The sequence below is a fragment of the Balaenoptera ricei genome, chromosome 10 (assembly GCF_028023285.1).
Source record: "Balaenoptera ricei isolate mBalRic1 chromosome 10, mBalRic1.hap2, whole genome shotgun sequence".
Classification (NCBI taxonomy): domain Eukaryota; kingdom Metazoa; phylum Chordata; class Mammalia; order Artiodactyla; family Balaenopteridae; genus Balaenoptera; species Balaenoptera ricei.
In genome coordinates this window covers 36,872,430-36,891,886 of record NC_082648.1, presented here as the reverse complement: position 1 = coordinate 36,891,886, position 19,457 = coordinate 36,872,430, and the positions used below count along the sequence as shown (strand labels likewise).

General features: G+C 37.6%; 1 protein-coding gene across 12 annotated transcripts in view; it reads right to left on the bottom strand.

Moving 5' to 3' along the window:
- The window catches only part of TMEM117 (transmembrane protein 117), a 528,035-nt gene that overhangs the window by 424,619 nt on the left and 83,959 nt on the right, over window positions 1-19,457 (bottom strand). For all 12 annotated transcript variants that reach the window (XM_059935704.1, XM_059935713.1, XM_059935714.1 and 9 more), the window contains one exon: window positions 6,651-6,783. In XM_059935704.1, the coding sequence (XP_059791687.1) occupies window positions 6,651-6,783 (133 nt within the window). The remainder of the gene's footprint in view (window positions 1-6,650; window positions 6,784-19,457) is intronic.

Genomic DNA, 19,457 nt, shown 5'->3' with positions numbered 1-19,457 from the left:
CACTGGAATAAGTCTATAAACATATAGATGTGCATGTGTGCATACAGATGTTTATATGTGCTATTATTTAAACTTGTTTTAGAACGTAAAAGGGGGCCAAGCACATCACGAAATAGGTGCTTATTAGAGAGCTCACTATGTGGATTTCTTAAAGATTGCCATTAAACACTAAGAGAGCAAATATTTCAACACCAAGTTTCAGAAATTCAGAGGGGGAAGAGTCTTCTTTTCGAAGGAGAGAAAACCTGCCAGTGATGACATTGAAACAATCAGTGATGAAAACATGCCCTTTGCTGCCATCAAGTGGCTGCTTTCAGAATCTTTTTATAAGCCTCAACCACGGTGCAAATGCTTTTCTTTCCCCCAGTTTCATTTCTCACACATTACACACGTGTTATCCTTTGGGAGACTGGCATATTTGAAAAGACCAGGCAAGCCTTTCCTGAATTAGAGCGTAATACTATGGGTGCTAAAATGTTCCATGACTAAGAAGTTCTTCAGAAAGACAACGTCAAAAGGGGTGTGAAGTGTCCAAACACTGAAAACCCTTCCCAGCCCTATGTGTCTCACTCAGTTTCTGTCACTAAAGTCCTCAATCTGGACTTGGGAGCAGAGCTCTCCATTTCTATCCATAAAGAACTTCTAATAGATTGGCTTTAAGGCACCTAGTGAACACAGAGGAAATTTTAAAAATTGGAGAGAGATTCATTTAGAATCAATTTTAACCAAGTCCTGTAACTGTAGGAGAAAATGGTTTCGTGTTTCTTTCCTATTTATGTCTCGCTGCCTTGAAGCTTCAGTCCTGTATGTAAACAAGTCACTGTATTGTTGAACTGTGATTATTACATAACCCTAATTTTAACTTGGTTACTTGCTTTGCCCCTTTTTCTTTGAGCATCTTCGTTTTTCTCTCCCAAGAGACAGTTAATTAAATACACAGCTGAAGGAACGGAGAAAGGACAATTGCTATTTTTAAAATCTGCAAAATGCCATGGCAGCAGCCCTTTCATATTCTGAGAAGTCAACAGCATTCATCTTAGAGTATTGGTCCTTTTGATGGGAACATGCATTAATATGATTTTGGTTATGAAAGGAAAAGCCCCAGATAAATCAAAGTGGGCAAAAGTTGGAGGGAACTAAATTGCTCTGTATAAGGAAACAGAGGAATTCTGGAAGTTATTTGGGGGTGGGGAGGTACTCCAGAGAGAAGTAGAAACTTGAAACTGGGAGAAGAGAACAGCCAGGGAGACTTGGGTGGGGGGGTGGAGGGTTCTAAAGTCCAAAGGAAAATGTATATGAAAACCATAAAACCACACCTGTGGCTATGAGTTCTTGGAAGACTTTTGTGTTCTACCCAAAGCCCAATCTAAGTCAGATAAGCTTCTTGATGTTCCCTGTGCTAGTGGTTATATATGTTTTCCAGTCCATCCTTTCTCAGTAGCAGTTTGCAGGACCATCTAATGTGGAGGCTTCTGTTTCAATTTCTCACTTATACAAGCCCAGATCCTTGTTTCTGATGCAAATGTGAAAGTTAAAACTCAAGTTCCTGAGTCACTGCCTGAGTGTCACTTCACAGGCTCACTGCCTTGGTGTTCAGATCCTTCTTCATTTTTGGCCTCAGGGTTTTTCCTTATCTTTGGGTAAGCTCAGCTATGCATTTATAAAAAGTCTATCATCAGGGTTTGGGGAAAACTGGACAGCTACAAGCAAAAAAATCAAACTGGACTACTTTCTCACACCACATAGAAAAATAAACTCAAAATGGATTAAAGACTTAAGTGTGAGACCTGAGACCATAAAACTCCCTGAAGAAAACATAGGCAGTATGCTCTTTTACATAAGTCTTAGCAATATTTTTTTGGATCTGTCTCCTCAGGCAAGGGAAACAAAAGTGAAAATAAACAAATGGGACTACATCAAACTAAAAAGCTTTTGCACAGCGAAGGAAACTATCAACAAAATGAAAAGGTCACCTACTGAATAGGAGAAGATATTTGTAAACAATATATTGGATAAGGGGTCAATATTCAACATATACAAAGAACTCATACAGCTCAATATCAAAAGAACAACCAGATTTAAAAGTGGGTAGAAGGTCTGCCTGCCGATGCAGGGGACACGGGTTCGAGCTCTGGTCTGGGAAGATCCCACATGCTGCGGAGCAACTGGGTCCGTGAGCCACAACTGCTGAACCTGTGCATCTGGAGTCTGTGCTCCGCAACAAGAGAGGCCGCGACAGTGAGAGGCCCGCGCACCGCGATGAAGAGTGGCCCCCGCTCGCCGCCAACTAGAGAAAGCCTTCACACAGAAACGAAGACCCAACACAGCCAAAAATTAAATAAATTAATTAAAAAAAAAAAAAAAAAGTGGGCAGAGGACCTGAATACACATTTCTCCAAAGACATACAGATGACTAATAGGCACATAAAAAGATGTTCAACATCACTACTCATCAGGGAAATACAAATCAAAACCACAATGAGATGTCACCTTACACCTGTCAGAATGGCTATCATCAAAAAGACAACAAATAACAAGCATTGGTGAGGATGTGGAGAAAAGGGAACCCTCGTGCACTGTTGCTGGGAATGTAAATTGGTGCCACTATAGAAAACAGTATGGAGGCTCCTCAAGAAAAGAAAAATAGAACTACCATATGATCTAGCAATTTTACTTCTGGGTATTTACCCCCCCAAAATAAAAACACTAATTTGAAAAGATATATGTTCATTGTAGCATTATTTACAATAGCCAATATATGGAAATAACCTAAGTGTCCATCCATATATGAATGGATAAAGAAGATGTGGTATTACATATACAAATAGTCATTAAAAAAAAGAAATGAAACGTTGCCATTGCAACAACATGGATGGATCTAGAGGGTATTACACTAAGTGAAATAAGTCAGACAGAGAAAGACAAACACCATATGATCTCACTTTTATGTGCAATCTAAAAAACAAAACAAAGACACAAACAAAACAAAATGAAAAGAGTTATAGATACAGAGAACAAACAAGTTGTTGCCAGAGGGGAGGGAAGTGATAGGGGCAAAATAGGTGAAGGAGATTAAGAGGTACAAACTTCCAGTTATAAAATAAATAAGCCACAGGCATGTAATATTAAGTAAAAGGAATATGGTCAATAATATTGTAATAACTTTGTATGGGGACAGATGGTTACTAAACTTATCATAGTGATCATTTCATAATGTATGCAAATGTCAAATCCCTGTACAGTACACCTGAAACTGACATAATATGGTCAATCAACTATATTTCAATCAATGTTAATCGCATCTAAAAAATAAAAATAAGCAAATAATATTAAATGAAGAGGGAAAAAAAGTCTAAGGCTGCATTGTATTTTTCAGCATTCCTGAAGGTTTTGTAGGAGGAGAGGCTTCAGGTTAGCTAGTCTGCCACCTTGTAAAAAGGAAGTTGTTCATAAAATGTCTAGATGTAAAACTCTGCCCAGGATGACAGCCTTCTCTGTAGAAGATCCCTCACCTACGACCTCACACATTTATGGAAGATGAACTGAGTTCATCTTGGTGACTTAAAGAATAAAGCAGCACTTTGGTGGCAGGAGGTGTGGAGGGAGAATCAAAGGTGAGAGGAGACTTTCCCCTGAGTGTAGGATTGTTTTGGTCCCTTCAGCACATCTCTAACTCCCCTCTTTCCCTCTCCATCTCACTCCCTCTCAGCCTGGCTCCCCACAGATGGCTGAAGCCATGAGTGAGTGCACACTTCAGGGCACTAGCTGTAAGGAGAGATCCAGGAGCACGCAACTTGACTCTTATCAAGGGCGCTCTGGCTAAAACTATCAGTTCTGATCAGATAAACCTAGGGACTTTGTTCTCGGTAACAAGGGATCAAGGGACTCTGGTTGAGACTAAATTTACAAACAATTCTAAAATTGCGTGGTGGGGGGACGGGAAGGGAGGGAAAAAAGCAAATCATTCTAGGGAAACTTCTTTTTTTCCTTTCTTAAATCCTAAATCCACTCTCTGTAGGCCTAATGGCTTCTGTTTTGGAAAGGAGTTCTAAAATACATAAACACAAGTCTAGCCATCATAGAAAATCCTTGAAATCCTTTTCAGAATGGTTCTAGACCAATATTCCTAGAAAGATCCACAGACCAGCACAGGTTGAAATCCCCAATGCAAATCAGATTCAGTGTAAAGAATCCAGAATTCCTCTCTACCACCAGCAATCCTCTGATAGAAAACCAGTCAGTCATGACATCTGTGAGCCTGTTGTCCTTTCTGTACCCTCTGGCTCCCTCACTCCCTGCCCTAAACAGGATAGGGCAACGCCTCAGGTAACATGGTGCTTCTACCCCAAAGGCACAGTGGTATCCACCTGCTCTAAGAACTGATTTTCCTCCAGGTTTGCATTCCTACATTAAAGCGCTCACTAGTTCAAATGGCATGTGTTGTAATTGTTGATAATACTTCTTTTATAAATGGAGATTTAATTTTTTAATCTGTAGAACTATACCATTTTCCCCTTGCTTTGGATTTTTCTTTAAGAAGTAGCACCATTAAAGATGTCCTCTCAAGCAAAGATCCTTTTCAACAAAGATGAGGCATATTGGTGAAGAGTTCAAGAGTTACATAAGAATATGGAATTTATATAGTCTGAGAATAAAAGACAATCACCTTCAATTTTACTTAAGACAGATACACATAAATTCTAGACTAACCCTTCTCTTATTTCCTGCACATATCTCCTACTTCTTTCAATTTTCAAATTCAGCTTGAATGATAAAAATACAAAGAAAGGCTAATAGGCATATGGTGATTGAGTAACAGGATCAACCATCCATCAAATGTGTGCTAGCTTAAAAGCAGGCTGTATTACTAGAATTCACTACTTAATAGCTCAACCCCTTCTCTATTACTGCTTAAAATAGAGATTTAATTATAATGTAACTTTGGGCAAGTGACAAAAGCTCTCTGGTCCTCAGTTTCTTGATCTGTAAAATGGAGATAATAAAAATACCTATTGCAGAGGGTCATTGTGAGGTTTGAAACAATTCGTGTCTCTTACTGAGTGGTCAATAACCATTAGCTCTCACTAAGGTTAGCTTTGTTATTAGCTGTTGATTGTTTTACAATGTGCCAGGGAATATCTATTATTGCATTTAATTTATTATTTTTAATTCTGCTTCCTTCCTCAGAATAAGCACTTCTGGTTAGCACAGACCTCATTAGCTCCATAAAAAAAATAAAAAAATAAAAAAGTAGAATTAGATGAAAAGTCAACTTCAGAGCAAAGGATATATTTTATGTACATATACTATTTAACATTTTATTTCCAGCAACAGCTTAAAAAGAGTAAGTTTTACATCGATCACTTCCTCTTCTGGTCCCAGGGCTGAGAATGCACAGTTCCTCTCAGAGAGACTTTTGATTGTGTTAGATAAATCCAAGAACACCATTACCCGGGTCCATTATACAGGCACTGTTCTAAGGCTGAGGCTTATTCTGACTAGCCATGGGTTAGAATCTGTAACTCCACCATTTAAAAATAGACCCAGTAGGAATGGCGTCATTTGAAGCCCAAGAAATAATTACAGACAAAGCATTTTAATAACTTCCTAAAGCCTGAACATTTGATCTGCAATCACATTCTTGAATTTACCACTTGTTAGTATGGACTAAAGTATAAACCTTGTGAAGTACCTGCTTTTCTTTTACTATTCATCTCTTTAATGGTGGGAAAAAAACAATAAAATTTTAATTGAGTTATCCCTCTCAGCACTGAACAGTGGTGGATAAAATCTATACATAACATCAAAATAATTGCACTGTAGAACTGGCCGGCAGTCTTGCCTGGCCTACATTTAGAAGAAAAGGATATGAGCTAGCTTTCCAATCTATAGGGGAGGATAGATCAAAACCTTCTAGAGGAACTACTTCAGTGTACAACAAGTATCTAAAGTGGTTTCTTATTGTCACTAATCTAATTCTTAAAGCTGTAAGTTAAGACATTCTCCTTACATTCTGCCCTTAAAACTTGTAAAGAGCAAACCAAGAACTGGAGAAAGTTTAAAAAAAAAATCTACAATCTACTTGTTAGCACATCTTCATGCCATGGTGATTTGATTAGTGATTTGATAAGTATAGATTACAACCTTGGACTTAATACAGGGTGGCCCACTTTTAAAAAGGCCCATTTATAACAAAGGTCTCTCTGTTGGAACTGCCAAGAGAGTTTAAAAAAAAAAAAAAATGCCACCAGTATCAAACACTTTTATTTAGCCACACATTGTAGAGCAATGTAATTGCAAACCTGGAGAGCTACATCTTAGGACAGTTCTACTGATTGCGTGATTATAAACAAGTCAAGAAGATTTCCTGATTCTCATACTCTCTGTCACTATAATGAAATTACTGCCTGCTCTCAAACTACTCCACAGAGAAGACCTAAAGAATAAGGAAAACTATATAAGTATTGCAAAGTGCGATAAGCTTCTTGGATAAAAGACTCTAAATGTCTTAAGAAAAATGCACAGATTATCCTTATTAGGGTAGAATATTTGTAACAAAGATTTAGGCTACTACAAACTGAAAAATTATTGAATTCTTACAAGTTTCAAATATAACACTCACCACAGTAGAAAGGGGAAAGACAACCTACCCCATGTTCCCATCCATTAGAAGAACCGTGTTGTATACGTGAGAAAATATGAAGAGAAAGAGAATTGTGCTGAAGAACATTGTCATCCACGATCCATGATCCTCTCGAAACATTTTTAACCGAAGCAACTGACCTGCAATATAAATATTATTGGAAATCAGTGTACACTGTAACTCAAAATCCATACAGCTTTGCTTTATTTTAGTGAATCTCTATTATCTCACAAATATTCTGAAGCCTTTGCCCTAGCACTTGTCTTACAGGTGAAACCACTATCTAATGTCTTTTTGCTCTTTTGCACATAAATGATGAAGCCCAAGACAACCCCCATATCATCAACCTAGAGCAAACAATACTAGTATGAGAATCTGGTATACAGAGATCACTCATTAGGCTGGCATGAAAACAAGATTAATTAGAACACTATTACCAGCTACTTTTTATTTCACAAATATGTTTTTGGTTCATTTACTGAAACTACTTAAGTAAGGCAAATGGTAACGATGTTGCATAAATTCCATATAATTCCCTTTTGCTCCCATAGACCCATTCCCAATACTGGCCAGATGATAAAACCAAGTCATACTTCACTTATAAGAAGATCCAGTTGTTAAAGGTACATGAAAACATGAACAGTAAAAATAAAGTCTCTGTTGTAAGAGAGAGAAGGCTTAGCCCTACTCTTAGCTAAAATATCCATAACCACATACAGGCTGGTGCCCAAGTCTGTGGGGCGTGTGGGGCCTGGTGGCGTGTGCATGTGTTACGGAGTTGGTATGGCTCCTAGCAAAACATAATTTCTACTCTGATACCTAAAATTCCATTCACAAAGACAATGGCTAAAATTAGAAAGGATGGTCAATTAATCTATGACAAAGGAGGCAAGAATATACAATGGAGAAAAGACAGTCTCTTCAATAAGTGGTGCTTGGGAAAACTGGACAGCTACATGTAAAAGAATGAAACTAGAACAGTCTCTAACACCATATATAAAAATAAACTCAAAATCGATTAAAGTTCAAAATGTAGGACTGGAAACCATAAAACTCATAGAGGAAAACACAGGCAGAATACTCTTTGACATAAAATTGTAGTAATATTTTTTTGGATCTGTCTCCTAAAGCAAAGGAAATAAAAGCAAAAATAAACAAATGGGGCCTAATTAAGCTTAAAAGCTTTTGCACAGCAAAGGTAACCATCAACAAAACGAAAAGACAACCTACTGAATGGGAGAAAATATTTGCAAATGATATGACTGACAATAAGTTAACACCCAAAATATATAAACAGCTCATACAACTCAACATCAAAAAAACAAACAACCTGATTAAAAAGTGGGCAGAAGGCCTGAATAAACATTTTTCCAAAGAGGACATGCAGATGGCCAACAGGAACATGAAAAGATGCTCAACGTCACTAATCATCAGGGAAATGCAAATCAAAACCACAGTGAGATTTTATCTCACATCTGTCACAATGGCTATCATCAAGAAGAACACAAATAACAAATGTCGGTGAGGATGTAGAGAAAAGGGAACCCCTGTACACTATTGGTGGGAATGTAAATTGGTGCAGCCACTGTGGAAAATAGTATGGAGGTTCCTCAAAACACTAAAAATAGAACTACCATATGACCCAGCAATTCCACTCCTGGGTATATATCAAAAAAAAACCTCACAAAAACCCTAATTAAAAATGATACATGAACCCCAATATTCATAGCAGCATTATTTATAATTGCCAAGGTACGGAAGCAAGTGTCCATCAACAGATGAATGGCTAAAGAAGATGTGGTGTATATACACAATGGAATACTACTCAGCCAGAAAAAAGAATGAAATTTTGCCATTTGCAACAACATGGATGGACTCGGAGGGTATTATGCTAAGTGAAATAAGTCAGACAGAAAGAGAAATACTGTATGATGTCACTTATATGTGGAATCTAAAAACTAAAACAACCTAGTGAATATAACAAAAAAAAAAAAAAGCAGATTCAGATATAGAGAACAAACTAGTGGTTACCAATGAGGAGAAGGAAAGAGGAGGGGAAATATAGGGGTATGGGATTAAGAGGTACAAACTATTATGTATAAAATAAGCTACAAAGATATATTGTAAACCACAGGGAATAGGGCCAATATTTTATAATAACTATAAGTGGAGTATAACCTTTAAACATTGTGAAACAATGTATAATATTGTAACATATAATATTGTACATCAACTATACTTCAATAAAAAAAGAAAAAAAGAATGTTAAAATGCAAATACTTCAAAGAGGAAAATGTATTAAGATGAACACTAAAGTAAAAATTACTAGTATCATAATTAGTCCAGATAAATATTTTGATTTATGATAAAGAGAACTGAGCGCACTAGTAACCTGAAAGGTGAAGAAGATTAAAAAAAAAAAAACAGGATTAAGAAAAAAATAAACATAGGTCACCCTGGCTTCTCCTAAGAGAAAGTTTATCTAAATAATGATAAAGGAGATGATTCACATATAGGAACTACAATTCAAATAGGGTAGGCCTGAAACCTTAACAGTAAAATTTCTCACTAGAGAAAATATTCCCTTTTTTTGATGATATGTTAAAGGTATGGGGAAAATATGTATATTTCCATCTGTAAATGTTCTCTCTAGGGACAGACAGTAGCTCTCATGTAGGCTACTGAGCATAGGAAGAAATCATCTTTTAAGATTTAACTACTAATTTTCCCTTGTCCCTTTCTTTTATTAACATAGCACTTCAGATTTCATTTGGAAACCAGACTCACAGAAACACTACCCTAGCTAAAACTTTAAATGGAGCAAAAACGGGAGATTTGGTTACATTATCTGGTTTCGTGGCCTGAACAAGAGAAGCAAAGGACAAATCTGAAAGTCAGGGGGAATGTGAATTATAACTGAAAGAAGAATGTGGAAAATGTTCTACTGAAGCAAAGGATACTAACGCTGCATATTACAGCCTTACAGAACTTGTTGATTAACTGAATCAATAACCTAGAGGGGTGGGATAGGGAGGGTGGGAGGGAGGGAGACGCAAGAGGGAAGAGATATGGGAACATATGTATATGTATAACTGATTCACTTTGTTATAAAGCAGAAACTAACATACCATTGTAAAGCAATTATACTCCAATAAAGATGTTAAAAGAAAAAAAAAAATTCAAAGAGAGATGGTTTACACAAAACAAAGATTTAGAGTTATGAGAAATACATAATCCATAGTATTAATTGACCATAAATGTGATTTTTTGATGTTTAGCAAGCTATTATGATTCTAATATATTCAAAAATATTTACAATAGAGCATATTTTCTATTTAAAAATCCTAGTATCAGCAAGTATAATCATAAAGTAAAAATTTGAATATATAAAGTAGTATAAGTATGCCAATCAGTCTTACTGTGCATTCCCAGGCCTTGTTTAAAGGACAATATGCAAATCAGAAAAAAGGCAGGCTTTAGAAAAAATTAAAAAATAAAAAATAAAAAAATAATAATTATTATAGAAAGCCAGGGATTTGCAAGTCTCCACACAACACATTGACAGGAATATTATAAATAGATATTTAACACAGAATGCTTGAGAGTAAAAAACCCATGCCACAAATATCTTAAAGCAAGCTGTAAAGAATATTATTTATTCTTTGAACAAATATTTAATGTGTGCTTATTACATGCCAGCTGTGGTTCTAGGTGCTGGAGATACAGCTGTGAGCAGGGTAGGAAGGTGTTCAAAGTCAACCATCATTTGGGTATTTAATGAAAATGTGATCTTATTTTAGACTGATTTGACTCAATGTTCCCTTTGCTGCAAGTCTTTCAGCCTTGACCTATTTATTTAATTCAGCAGTTGATATTGAAGAACTGCTAAGACCAGCAATTAGAGTTCTTGGAAAATTAAAATGTGAATTTCTTTCTTAACATATGCATATGTCAAAAAATTCACTAATGGATGTACTTTAAAAGTCAAATAATAATGCTGGTGACTTAAGAGTGCTTTGCAAATAAAATACAGTGGGTTAACTGTACATGGCTGAAATAATACAGAGTTAGTAAAATGAGAAATGTGACAGTACCATTTATGCTGTCATCGCCAAACTCATTGCCTAGCACTAATTTCAGTCATTAGAGTCATTAGAACAAAATGGCAGGTTAACACGGCTTGCAATTCACTTGAAACACACAATAAAAGTGCTGCAATATATTAAGGCCAGAACTGGTGTGACCCAAATGTTGAGTCAAATCACATTAAAAAAATTCCCCATAAGCTACTTAAACTTAACTCATTGAGTGTCCATCCTAATGATAGAAACTTGTATACACAGACGGCCATCAGCTGACTCCCCATGAAATCTAATCAAACCAGGAACCTCAGATTTACCCCAGGATGTCACATGAAAATGCACTATCTCCTCCCCCTGCAACGTGACCATATATTTGGTTTCCCTGGAACATCAGTGGCTTATAACTGTTGTCCTGGAATAATTATTAATAGTGCCCCCTTCCTTTCTGAAGTGCACTGGTTTGGACAATAAGTTATATGCCAGCTTTCCTATAGGTCACAGAATTCAGAGTTTTTTTTTAACACGTCAGAGGAGTTTCAGGAGATAACTGAGTGAAAACAGTCTTCATAGGTCAACAGAGGTAAAAGACATCACTAGGAGGGGTACATTTCTGACAAGGTGATAATGACTTTTATTTTAATCATAGATATATTTGTAAATCTGAGTGTATGTTTATGTTACTTTGATATGGTCAAGGTAATTGGAAAACAAATCTTAAAACAATCCGAAGCATCAAGGTGGTACACAAGCCTATATCTGTGTTGGAGGTTAGGGTTGGAGGGCACAGGGATTAATTGTTACAAATGTTGATTAAAGTAAACTGAAATAGCCTAGAACCTCAGAATCTTTCCTGGAGATACAGTAGATTTAGAACCACTAAGATGTCATAAGATTCTAACAAGGATAATGACCTAAAAGCATATTTTAAAATATATGATGAGCTCACATATATTGTGGAAGATGGAGGTAGATGAGTGTAAGAGAATTATGGAGAAACTACTCGGTTTCTTGGCTTTTTTGCTGCTGTGTTCTCATCAGCAAAAGAATAGAAAGGAACATTTCCTTTGTACCTCACAGCCAGACTTTTATGCTAAGTTCTGGGTGCCTTTTCTTCAGGAGTAGTTTTCACAAAGAGGCCTTGAACAAAGAAATAGACTATACAATCTCAGAGGAGAAGGAGTAGAAGTGTTTGTGCTTCCAGGTAAGAGATTAAGGTACTCCTGGGAAGTTGTTAAAGCAAGATTAGAGTGAGGGTGTCTAGATTCACTAAGGATACAAAGATTTTGGCCTCCAAGGTGACAGAACCTCATTTGGGTTTGATTCCATGGATGTTGGTGAAGGCCAAAGTATCAAGGGTCATGGCCTTGGAATTCAGGTAAGGAGACTGAGCTGGCCCCAAGGGAAGGAGCCAGCCAGCCACCCTCATTAGGAACACAGTGACCTGGTTAGGATGGTGGAGGTCATCGAGAGGATGTGACAGCTGGCTGACCCAGGAGCTGGACCTGGGCAATCAGAGGTTCCTCACCCCCTCCCCTGGCCTTGGAATGTACATTCTGCCCACCGTTCCCCCAGTGGGACCATTTTCAAGAAGACAGTCTTGAGAGAGCAATGTGTTGTTGAGACCATCTGCACAGAATATGTGATGAACCCAGTTAAGGCCTCTGTATAAACTTTTGACCCTGGTGGGCAGGTATAGAGATCTACTTGTCTTGCGGCCGCTCAAGACAAGCCTCATACATAAGTTCCTTTGCTTGCTAAACCTACCAATCTGGAGCAGTCTGCCTCATTCTTTGGTCTGTCCTTTCCCTCTGAGAACGGGGCCAGTTTCAGATTTCACCCAGGAAGTTCCTGAGGTTGCAAACCTACGCTCTCTTAGACTGCACCATTGTGCTAAAGAAGAGGCAGAAAACCATCACCCAAGCAGCAATGGGAGAGGGGAAGACAGGTAAATGCAGACTCAAGGATTTGTTTCCAGGACCCCTATAAGCCCTGAGACTGCTTTAAACTTTAGATATAAAAAAGATGATCTAAAAAATTACCAATTTTGTACTCTCTGTTCACCTTGGTAAGCGGGAAGTTCAAGCAAGGTTTATTTAATTTAGAGGGAAAAGTATGGCATTACACATACTACCCTGACCAGGAAATACGAAAGGAGGCATTTTCCTCAAGAGGACGCTAAACTGAAGTTAACACTACTATCCATTAAGTCTTCTGCTGCAAAATATCCTACATATGATGCAGCCAATTATAATGTATACATAATGTGTACATGCAACTACTTAATGTATTCATAGATATACATAAGAAACAAATGTAATCTGCAGTTATTTAAAGGAATATATTTAATTTGTTGGGGTCAAAAAGCAGTCAAAATCAACATAGCAGGCATTTAACATACCAGTAAGAATATTTTCTGTTGCAAATAACAAAAACAATGGTTCCAAACCCTTGCTTTTAATCACTACGGAACACTTGGACTTCAGATGTGCTCCAAAAATGGTGTTACAAAAGATATAAGTTAAATAAATATCATTTTTAAATTAAAAAACAAAAATGAAAAATAAAACAAACAAAAAACTAATACCAGCTTAAACTATAAGTCTATAGGCTTCTCATATTTCCTAACAAGGATATTTGTTCCCTGAACAAAAAATAGTTTTCTCCTTACTATAAATGTTTAGAAAATAACGTAGATTTAGTTTAACTAAACAATAATATGATTTCAAGAAAGGCTTCATCCAGCACTCAAACAATATGACCAAGGTTTGATTTATCTCCATTTCCCAGCTCTGTTTCTTCAGGGTGGAGTCCCATTTTAGCCAGCTCCTCCAGCACATTCATACATACTCTTTGTAATCCTAAAATGACTGTAGCAATCCTGACGAATGTGTCTTCATTTTTGTCTGGGAGGAAAGCATGCTACTTTTGCCCTAGGATTTCTTGAGAAGTCATGTGATTAACTCCAGTTGGGCTTGTTTGGGTCCTGAACCAAACACCATAGCCGGAGTTATGAAAAGCAATGATTAGCTAAGTCTATGTCACATGCTCCACTCCTAGAGCCAGATGAAATTAGTTCCCTAGCGCTACATTGATCCACAAATGCAAGGCAAGTATGGCAAACAAGTTGAAAAATGTAGAGCCCTAAGATGAAAGGTCCCTGGGTCCTTGAATCACTGCTTGGAACAGAGGTGCCTGCCATGTTTTGGGCTTAAATGAGTGAGAAATTCAATTGAGATGTAGTCATTCTATGTTTTGTAGGGTTTTATTACTGCAGCTAGCATTGTCTTACCAGATACAAGATGACCAGTGAATAAAAAGCCCTGAGAAGGTAAGAAAAAATGGGGTTAAAAATGGTCCAAGTGCGCAGTGGTTGAGAATCTGCCTGCTAATGCAGGGGACACGGGTTCGAGCCCTGGTCTGGGAAGATCCCACATGCCGCAGAGCAACTGGGCCCGTGAGCCACAATTACTGAGCCTGCACATCTGGAGCCTGTGATCCGCAACAAGAGAGGCCGCGATAGTGAGAGGCCCGTGCACCGCGATGAAGAGTGGCCCCCACTTGCCACAACTAGAGAAAGCTCTCGCACAGAAACGAAGACTCAACACAGCCATAAATAAATAAATAAATAAATAATTAAAAATTAAAAAAAAAAAAATGGCCCAAGTGGAATCTTTACTTCTTTTTCTTTTTTATGTCCCTAGTACTCAGCAAAACACATGGTAAAATATTTATATTGGATGAAATCCTGATGGGCAGATTCTAGAAGGAAAATTAAGACCTGTCCTCAAGTCCTCCAAAAGAAAAATTCTACAAGTAAAATATGCAGGAAAACACATCTTGTTGGCAATGATGTAGTCATCACTCAGACCACTCAATCTCAAAGACCTAATGCCCAAGACTGTATAGTTTGTTGTCTACTGTGCATGCACCACACCTGTCTACAAGCTGCAACACGGTGAGGCCATATTTGTCTTCCTCACCACTGGTGTCCCCATGGCACTGACACATAGAATGTCTTAAATAAATAAATATTTGTCCAATGGATTAAAAAGGAAGGGACACACAAACAAATGAACAAACAATATTCCACTGTATGACTAAAAGCCCTCTGTCTCTGTAAATCTGGTGCCTACTGCACCCGCCCTGTGAGCCCCGTGGAGCCCTGCAGTTCTTCAAGCTTTGCCTCCTCCTCATTTTCTCCCCATAAATTAACTACCTCCTGAGATCTATTCCCTCCTACTCAGCATGAAGCTCCTGTTTCCTTATCAGACTTTCTTTTCCGCAGCACCCTTGTTTCTTGTGCACCCCAGGTTTATTTTATACTTGCCCTTCAAAACCCCAACTCTGATTCAGAGCTACAATTTGTTTTCTCCAATTTCAGTAAACTGTGGAAAAAGCTACACAAATGGGTTGATAAGCTACTACATAATCATGATCCCCAACTTCAGCTGCTACCACAGCACTGCACATTAATACATCCATTTCAAATTTCATCTCAAAACTCCTACTAAGCCTCTTTCACTCTCAGAATATGACCTTAGTCTCAACCTCAAGAAAATGTTGCTACTACTAAATATGATTTCCTTCAACATTCTTCCCACTCACATTCATCCACTTATCTACTTTCTCTGTTATTCTTACTTTCTTCTTCTGTTTTTCTTTGTGTTCCTCCCGCAAAAGAGACCATGTGTGCCTTTTTAAAAACATACCCTCCTCTCTCTTGGTGCCTTGCTTCATCATCCATTCTTTCTCTCCTTTGTGTTTCCAATCTCTCCCACTCTCCGGGTTCTCTTCCCTCTGCCTCTAAAGCCTCTTAGGTCCATCCTATAAACAAGGCTTTCTTGACCTCATATCCTTGAACTACCATCCATTCAACTTTCCTTCTCATCCAGACTTCAAGAGAGAGTAATCTTCATCAGCCCCACTCACTGAGATCTTACTTGCAATGCAAACACTCTACTGAAATTGTTCTGGCAAATGTTAATGGCCCCCACCATTGCCAAACGCAATAGAAATATACTGGCCTTTAACTTACAGGACATTTTGGCTGCATCTGACACTGCAGTATCCACTCTGTCCTTTTTGACACTCTACTTCTTTGGCTTCCCTAACACCAAATACTCCTTGTGCTTTTTCCACTTTGTTTATTCTTATCACTTTGGGGGCATCTCTTCTGCTTGTCACATAAACGATAATGTTCCCCATGGTCTGCCCTCAGTCTTTCTCTTTGTCATACCACTACGTGGTCTTGAAATGGAGCAGGACCCTATGGTCCTTGCCCCCCCCATGTCCTCAGCCTGCCTTTCGCCTGTGGAAAAACTTTAGCCAGAGAATAAGTTTAATCAGAGAGGGCTTCCCTGGTGGTGCAGTGGTTAAGAATCTGCCTGCCAATGCAGAGGACACGGGTTCGAGCCCTGGTCCGGGAGGATCCCACATGCCATGGAGCAGCTAAGCCCATGTACCACAACTACTGAACCTGCGCTCTAGAGCTCATGAGCCACAACTACTGAACCCACATGCTGCAACTACTGAAGCCCACGTGCCTAGAGCCCATGCTCCACAACAAAGAGAAGCCACCGCAATGAGAAGCCTGCACACCACAACAAAGAGTAGCCCCCGCTTGCCACAACTAGAGAAAGTCCACGTGCAGCAACGAAGACCCAACACAGCCAAAAATTAAAAAAAGTTAATCAGAGAAGTGAGAAAATGCAGAAACAAAGGAAAACAATCAAAGGAGACCGAATAATAATAGTTTAATCATTAAGCATAGTCAAGGACCTTTAGTTCCTCCTTAAGGTCTACAGATAGTATTCTGAGCCATATTCCATGAGCTGTTTTGCAGATACTGAAGCCCCCACCAAGTGGAGGAGGATGACTACATGATGACCAAATTGAAGCCATGAAATTGAAGCCATGACATAAGCTGCCACAATTCCGAGAACTGGCCTCAAAGAAATGGGAACAAACCCTGGAACTAAAGATTAACTGTACTTATAACAACCAAGACGACGCTGGTCAGACCACCGATGACCAATTTCAAGATGACTGTCAGAGCTGACTATATTGTTTCTGCATGTAGCCCCCTCCCTCTGTCTATAAAAGCTCTTGCCCCCTGATTGTCAAGGGGGGAGTCAGTCTTTGGACAGGCATCTGCCCTACCCCCTGGTTGCCACCCTCCGAAATAAAGCAACCTTTCCTTTCCTACCAACACTTGTCTCTCAAGAACTGGCTTTCCAGCGGCGAGCAGCCAGACCTGGGTTCAGTAACAGTCTCACTCAATCTGTGGGTTTAACATCCAATATCTCCAGCATAGACTTTTCCTCCTGATCTTCAGACTGGAAGAGCCACTTACCCACTGTCCTCTTCGATGTCCTACTGCCAATTCAAACTCAGTATACAGAAAAGAATTCAAATTTTCCACCTCTCATCCCAACACACAGTATACCCACATTTCCAATCTGACCTTTTCCGTCCCTAAATCCACCCCTACTTCTGACTTTACCATCTTATCATTTTCAAAATAACTAAAGGTTAGATTCATTCTTGATTCTTGATTCCTCCACACCTTCCATTTCAATCAACAGTCTTATTATTTTATAAACTTCCATGCATGCTCTTCTCCCATAATTTGGATTCCCATTGTCTCTTAAATGGGACTGTTGCAACAACCTAACTGGTCTTCCTTACTCCAGCCTCTTTTCCCATCTCAATCTACCCCCAATAAATCTAACTAAAATATAAATATGGTCACATCGTCCCTTCACTTTAAATCTTTCAATGATCACTCTTCTCCTACAGTATAAAATTCAAGTTCCTTATCATGGTATACAAGGCATTGCTTGAGTTGACCCACGCTATCTTTCCTCTCTCACCACTCCCTACCTTTCACTCTAGTTGCATAAACACTAAACAGATTGCAGATTCCTATGTTAATGCTGACCCTCTGCCTGAGATACTCTTCTTCTCCCATCACTCAACTAACACCTATATTTCCTGTGGGCCTTAAAATGTAAGTCAGAGATGATCTCCTCTAGGAAATCATCCCCACTGTTAAATATTTCATATATTGGAGTAATCGTCAGAAGAGCTTATAGGATCGATTCTCTCAGGAGGTAGTAAGTTCCCTTCAGGGCAAACAAGGAGGAATGGGCACTACTGAAGCCAAGTGTAATGGGTTGGATTACATGATTTTTATGATCCAGTCAAATTTGAGGATTGTAGGGTTTGTTGTATTGGTGAGAGACTAGCTCAAAGTCTGCTAACTCAAAACACTTTTATTTTTTAAAAAAAGAAATTAGTCTTACCCGTTAAGAGAAACAGTATTCTTTCTTATGTCTTATCTGTCATCATATGCCTAATATATAAAATGAACCCAAAGTAACACACTGACAAGATTCTTTAAAGTTAACATTTAACATTTTAAATATTAGAATATGTGACAATTGATATGTCCTGTTTCTTATATCTAGAAGAGTAAAGTATAAAGTGAAATTGGATCAGAGCACTTGAAAATTAATTGAACTTTACTTCCAATCAGACTAAAATTAGTATATGAAGAATTCATGATGGATTTGTATAAATTATAGTTTATAAGAACATGATATTTTTTAAGATTTACTAATTTTAAAATGTCAATAAAATAAAAGTAACTAAAATAAGAGAATCATTCCATGCATGGGACACCAACAAAGAAAATTATCTAACAAAACACACCAGAATATCATTAGGGATGAAGGATATTCTAGTTAGACAAACATGGCTTTATATAATAAGTATAAAATGATGAAACTTTTATACCATAAGGGCACCATTTCATTAATATTCAGATCAAATCTTGTTATTTCAGTGTACAAAGAGAATTTTAAAACATTGAACAGATGGCTATTATCCCTTATTAGAAGTAGGTGCTTACACAGAAAATGTTTGTGATTCACTGAGTTCGACAGAAAATCAAATATGGAGAGTTGAAATATAATTGCATATGATACTAAAAATATGCATTATAATATGTATTTCAAAAGGTTCTAGAAAGAAAGGAAAATAAGACCATGGTTAGAAACAGCAAAAACTATAGTATTTTCAGATCTAGGGTTTAATGTCAATTTTTAAAAAATGTATGTATTACAATAATTTTGAGTAAAATATGTATCCACTAAATAAACAAATATTGACATAAATTATTCTCCCCAGGAAAAACAGGAATAAATCTTCCATTTCATTGAGAAAGTCCAAATATTATATTTTACTATTATAATATGGCTATTTCCATTAGATCATTCTTAGAATTAATTGATTTAAATTGCTTATTATTGCTCAAGAGGAAAAAACATAACTCCAAAAGGAAATAAAAGGCATTCACTTATTATTATCTGTTACTTTTCCTTTTAAGGAGAAAGGAGCTATTGAAGAAAATGAATATTAAATTAACATTACATCTTAGCTTGTAGCCTAGGATAAGATTGTAAGATAAGATTTAGCAGCACACTTAATTCATGCACACATATAATATTATAAAAGTCTATAATTTTGATGAAATCAATTTGTTCTTTTTTCCTAGGTATCTACTAAGTGGAATCATATTAAACAGCATTTCTGGAGTCAAAACCCGTCAAAAAAAAAGTAAAAAATAAAATATTTTTGGAAATGATACAGGTTGTTACTATCACAATTTTGTATTTTGAAATGGGCGATGGGATAGAAAGTATAGCTTCCTGTTTTTAAACATTAATATC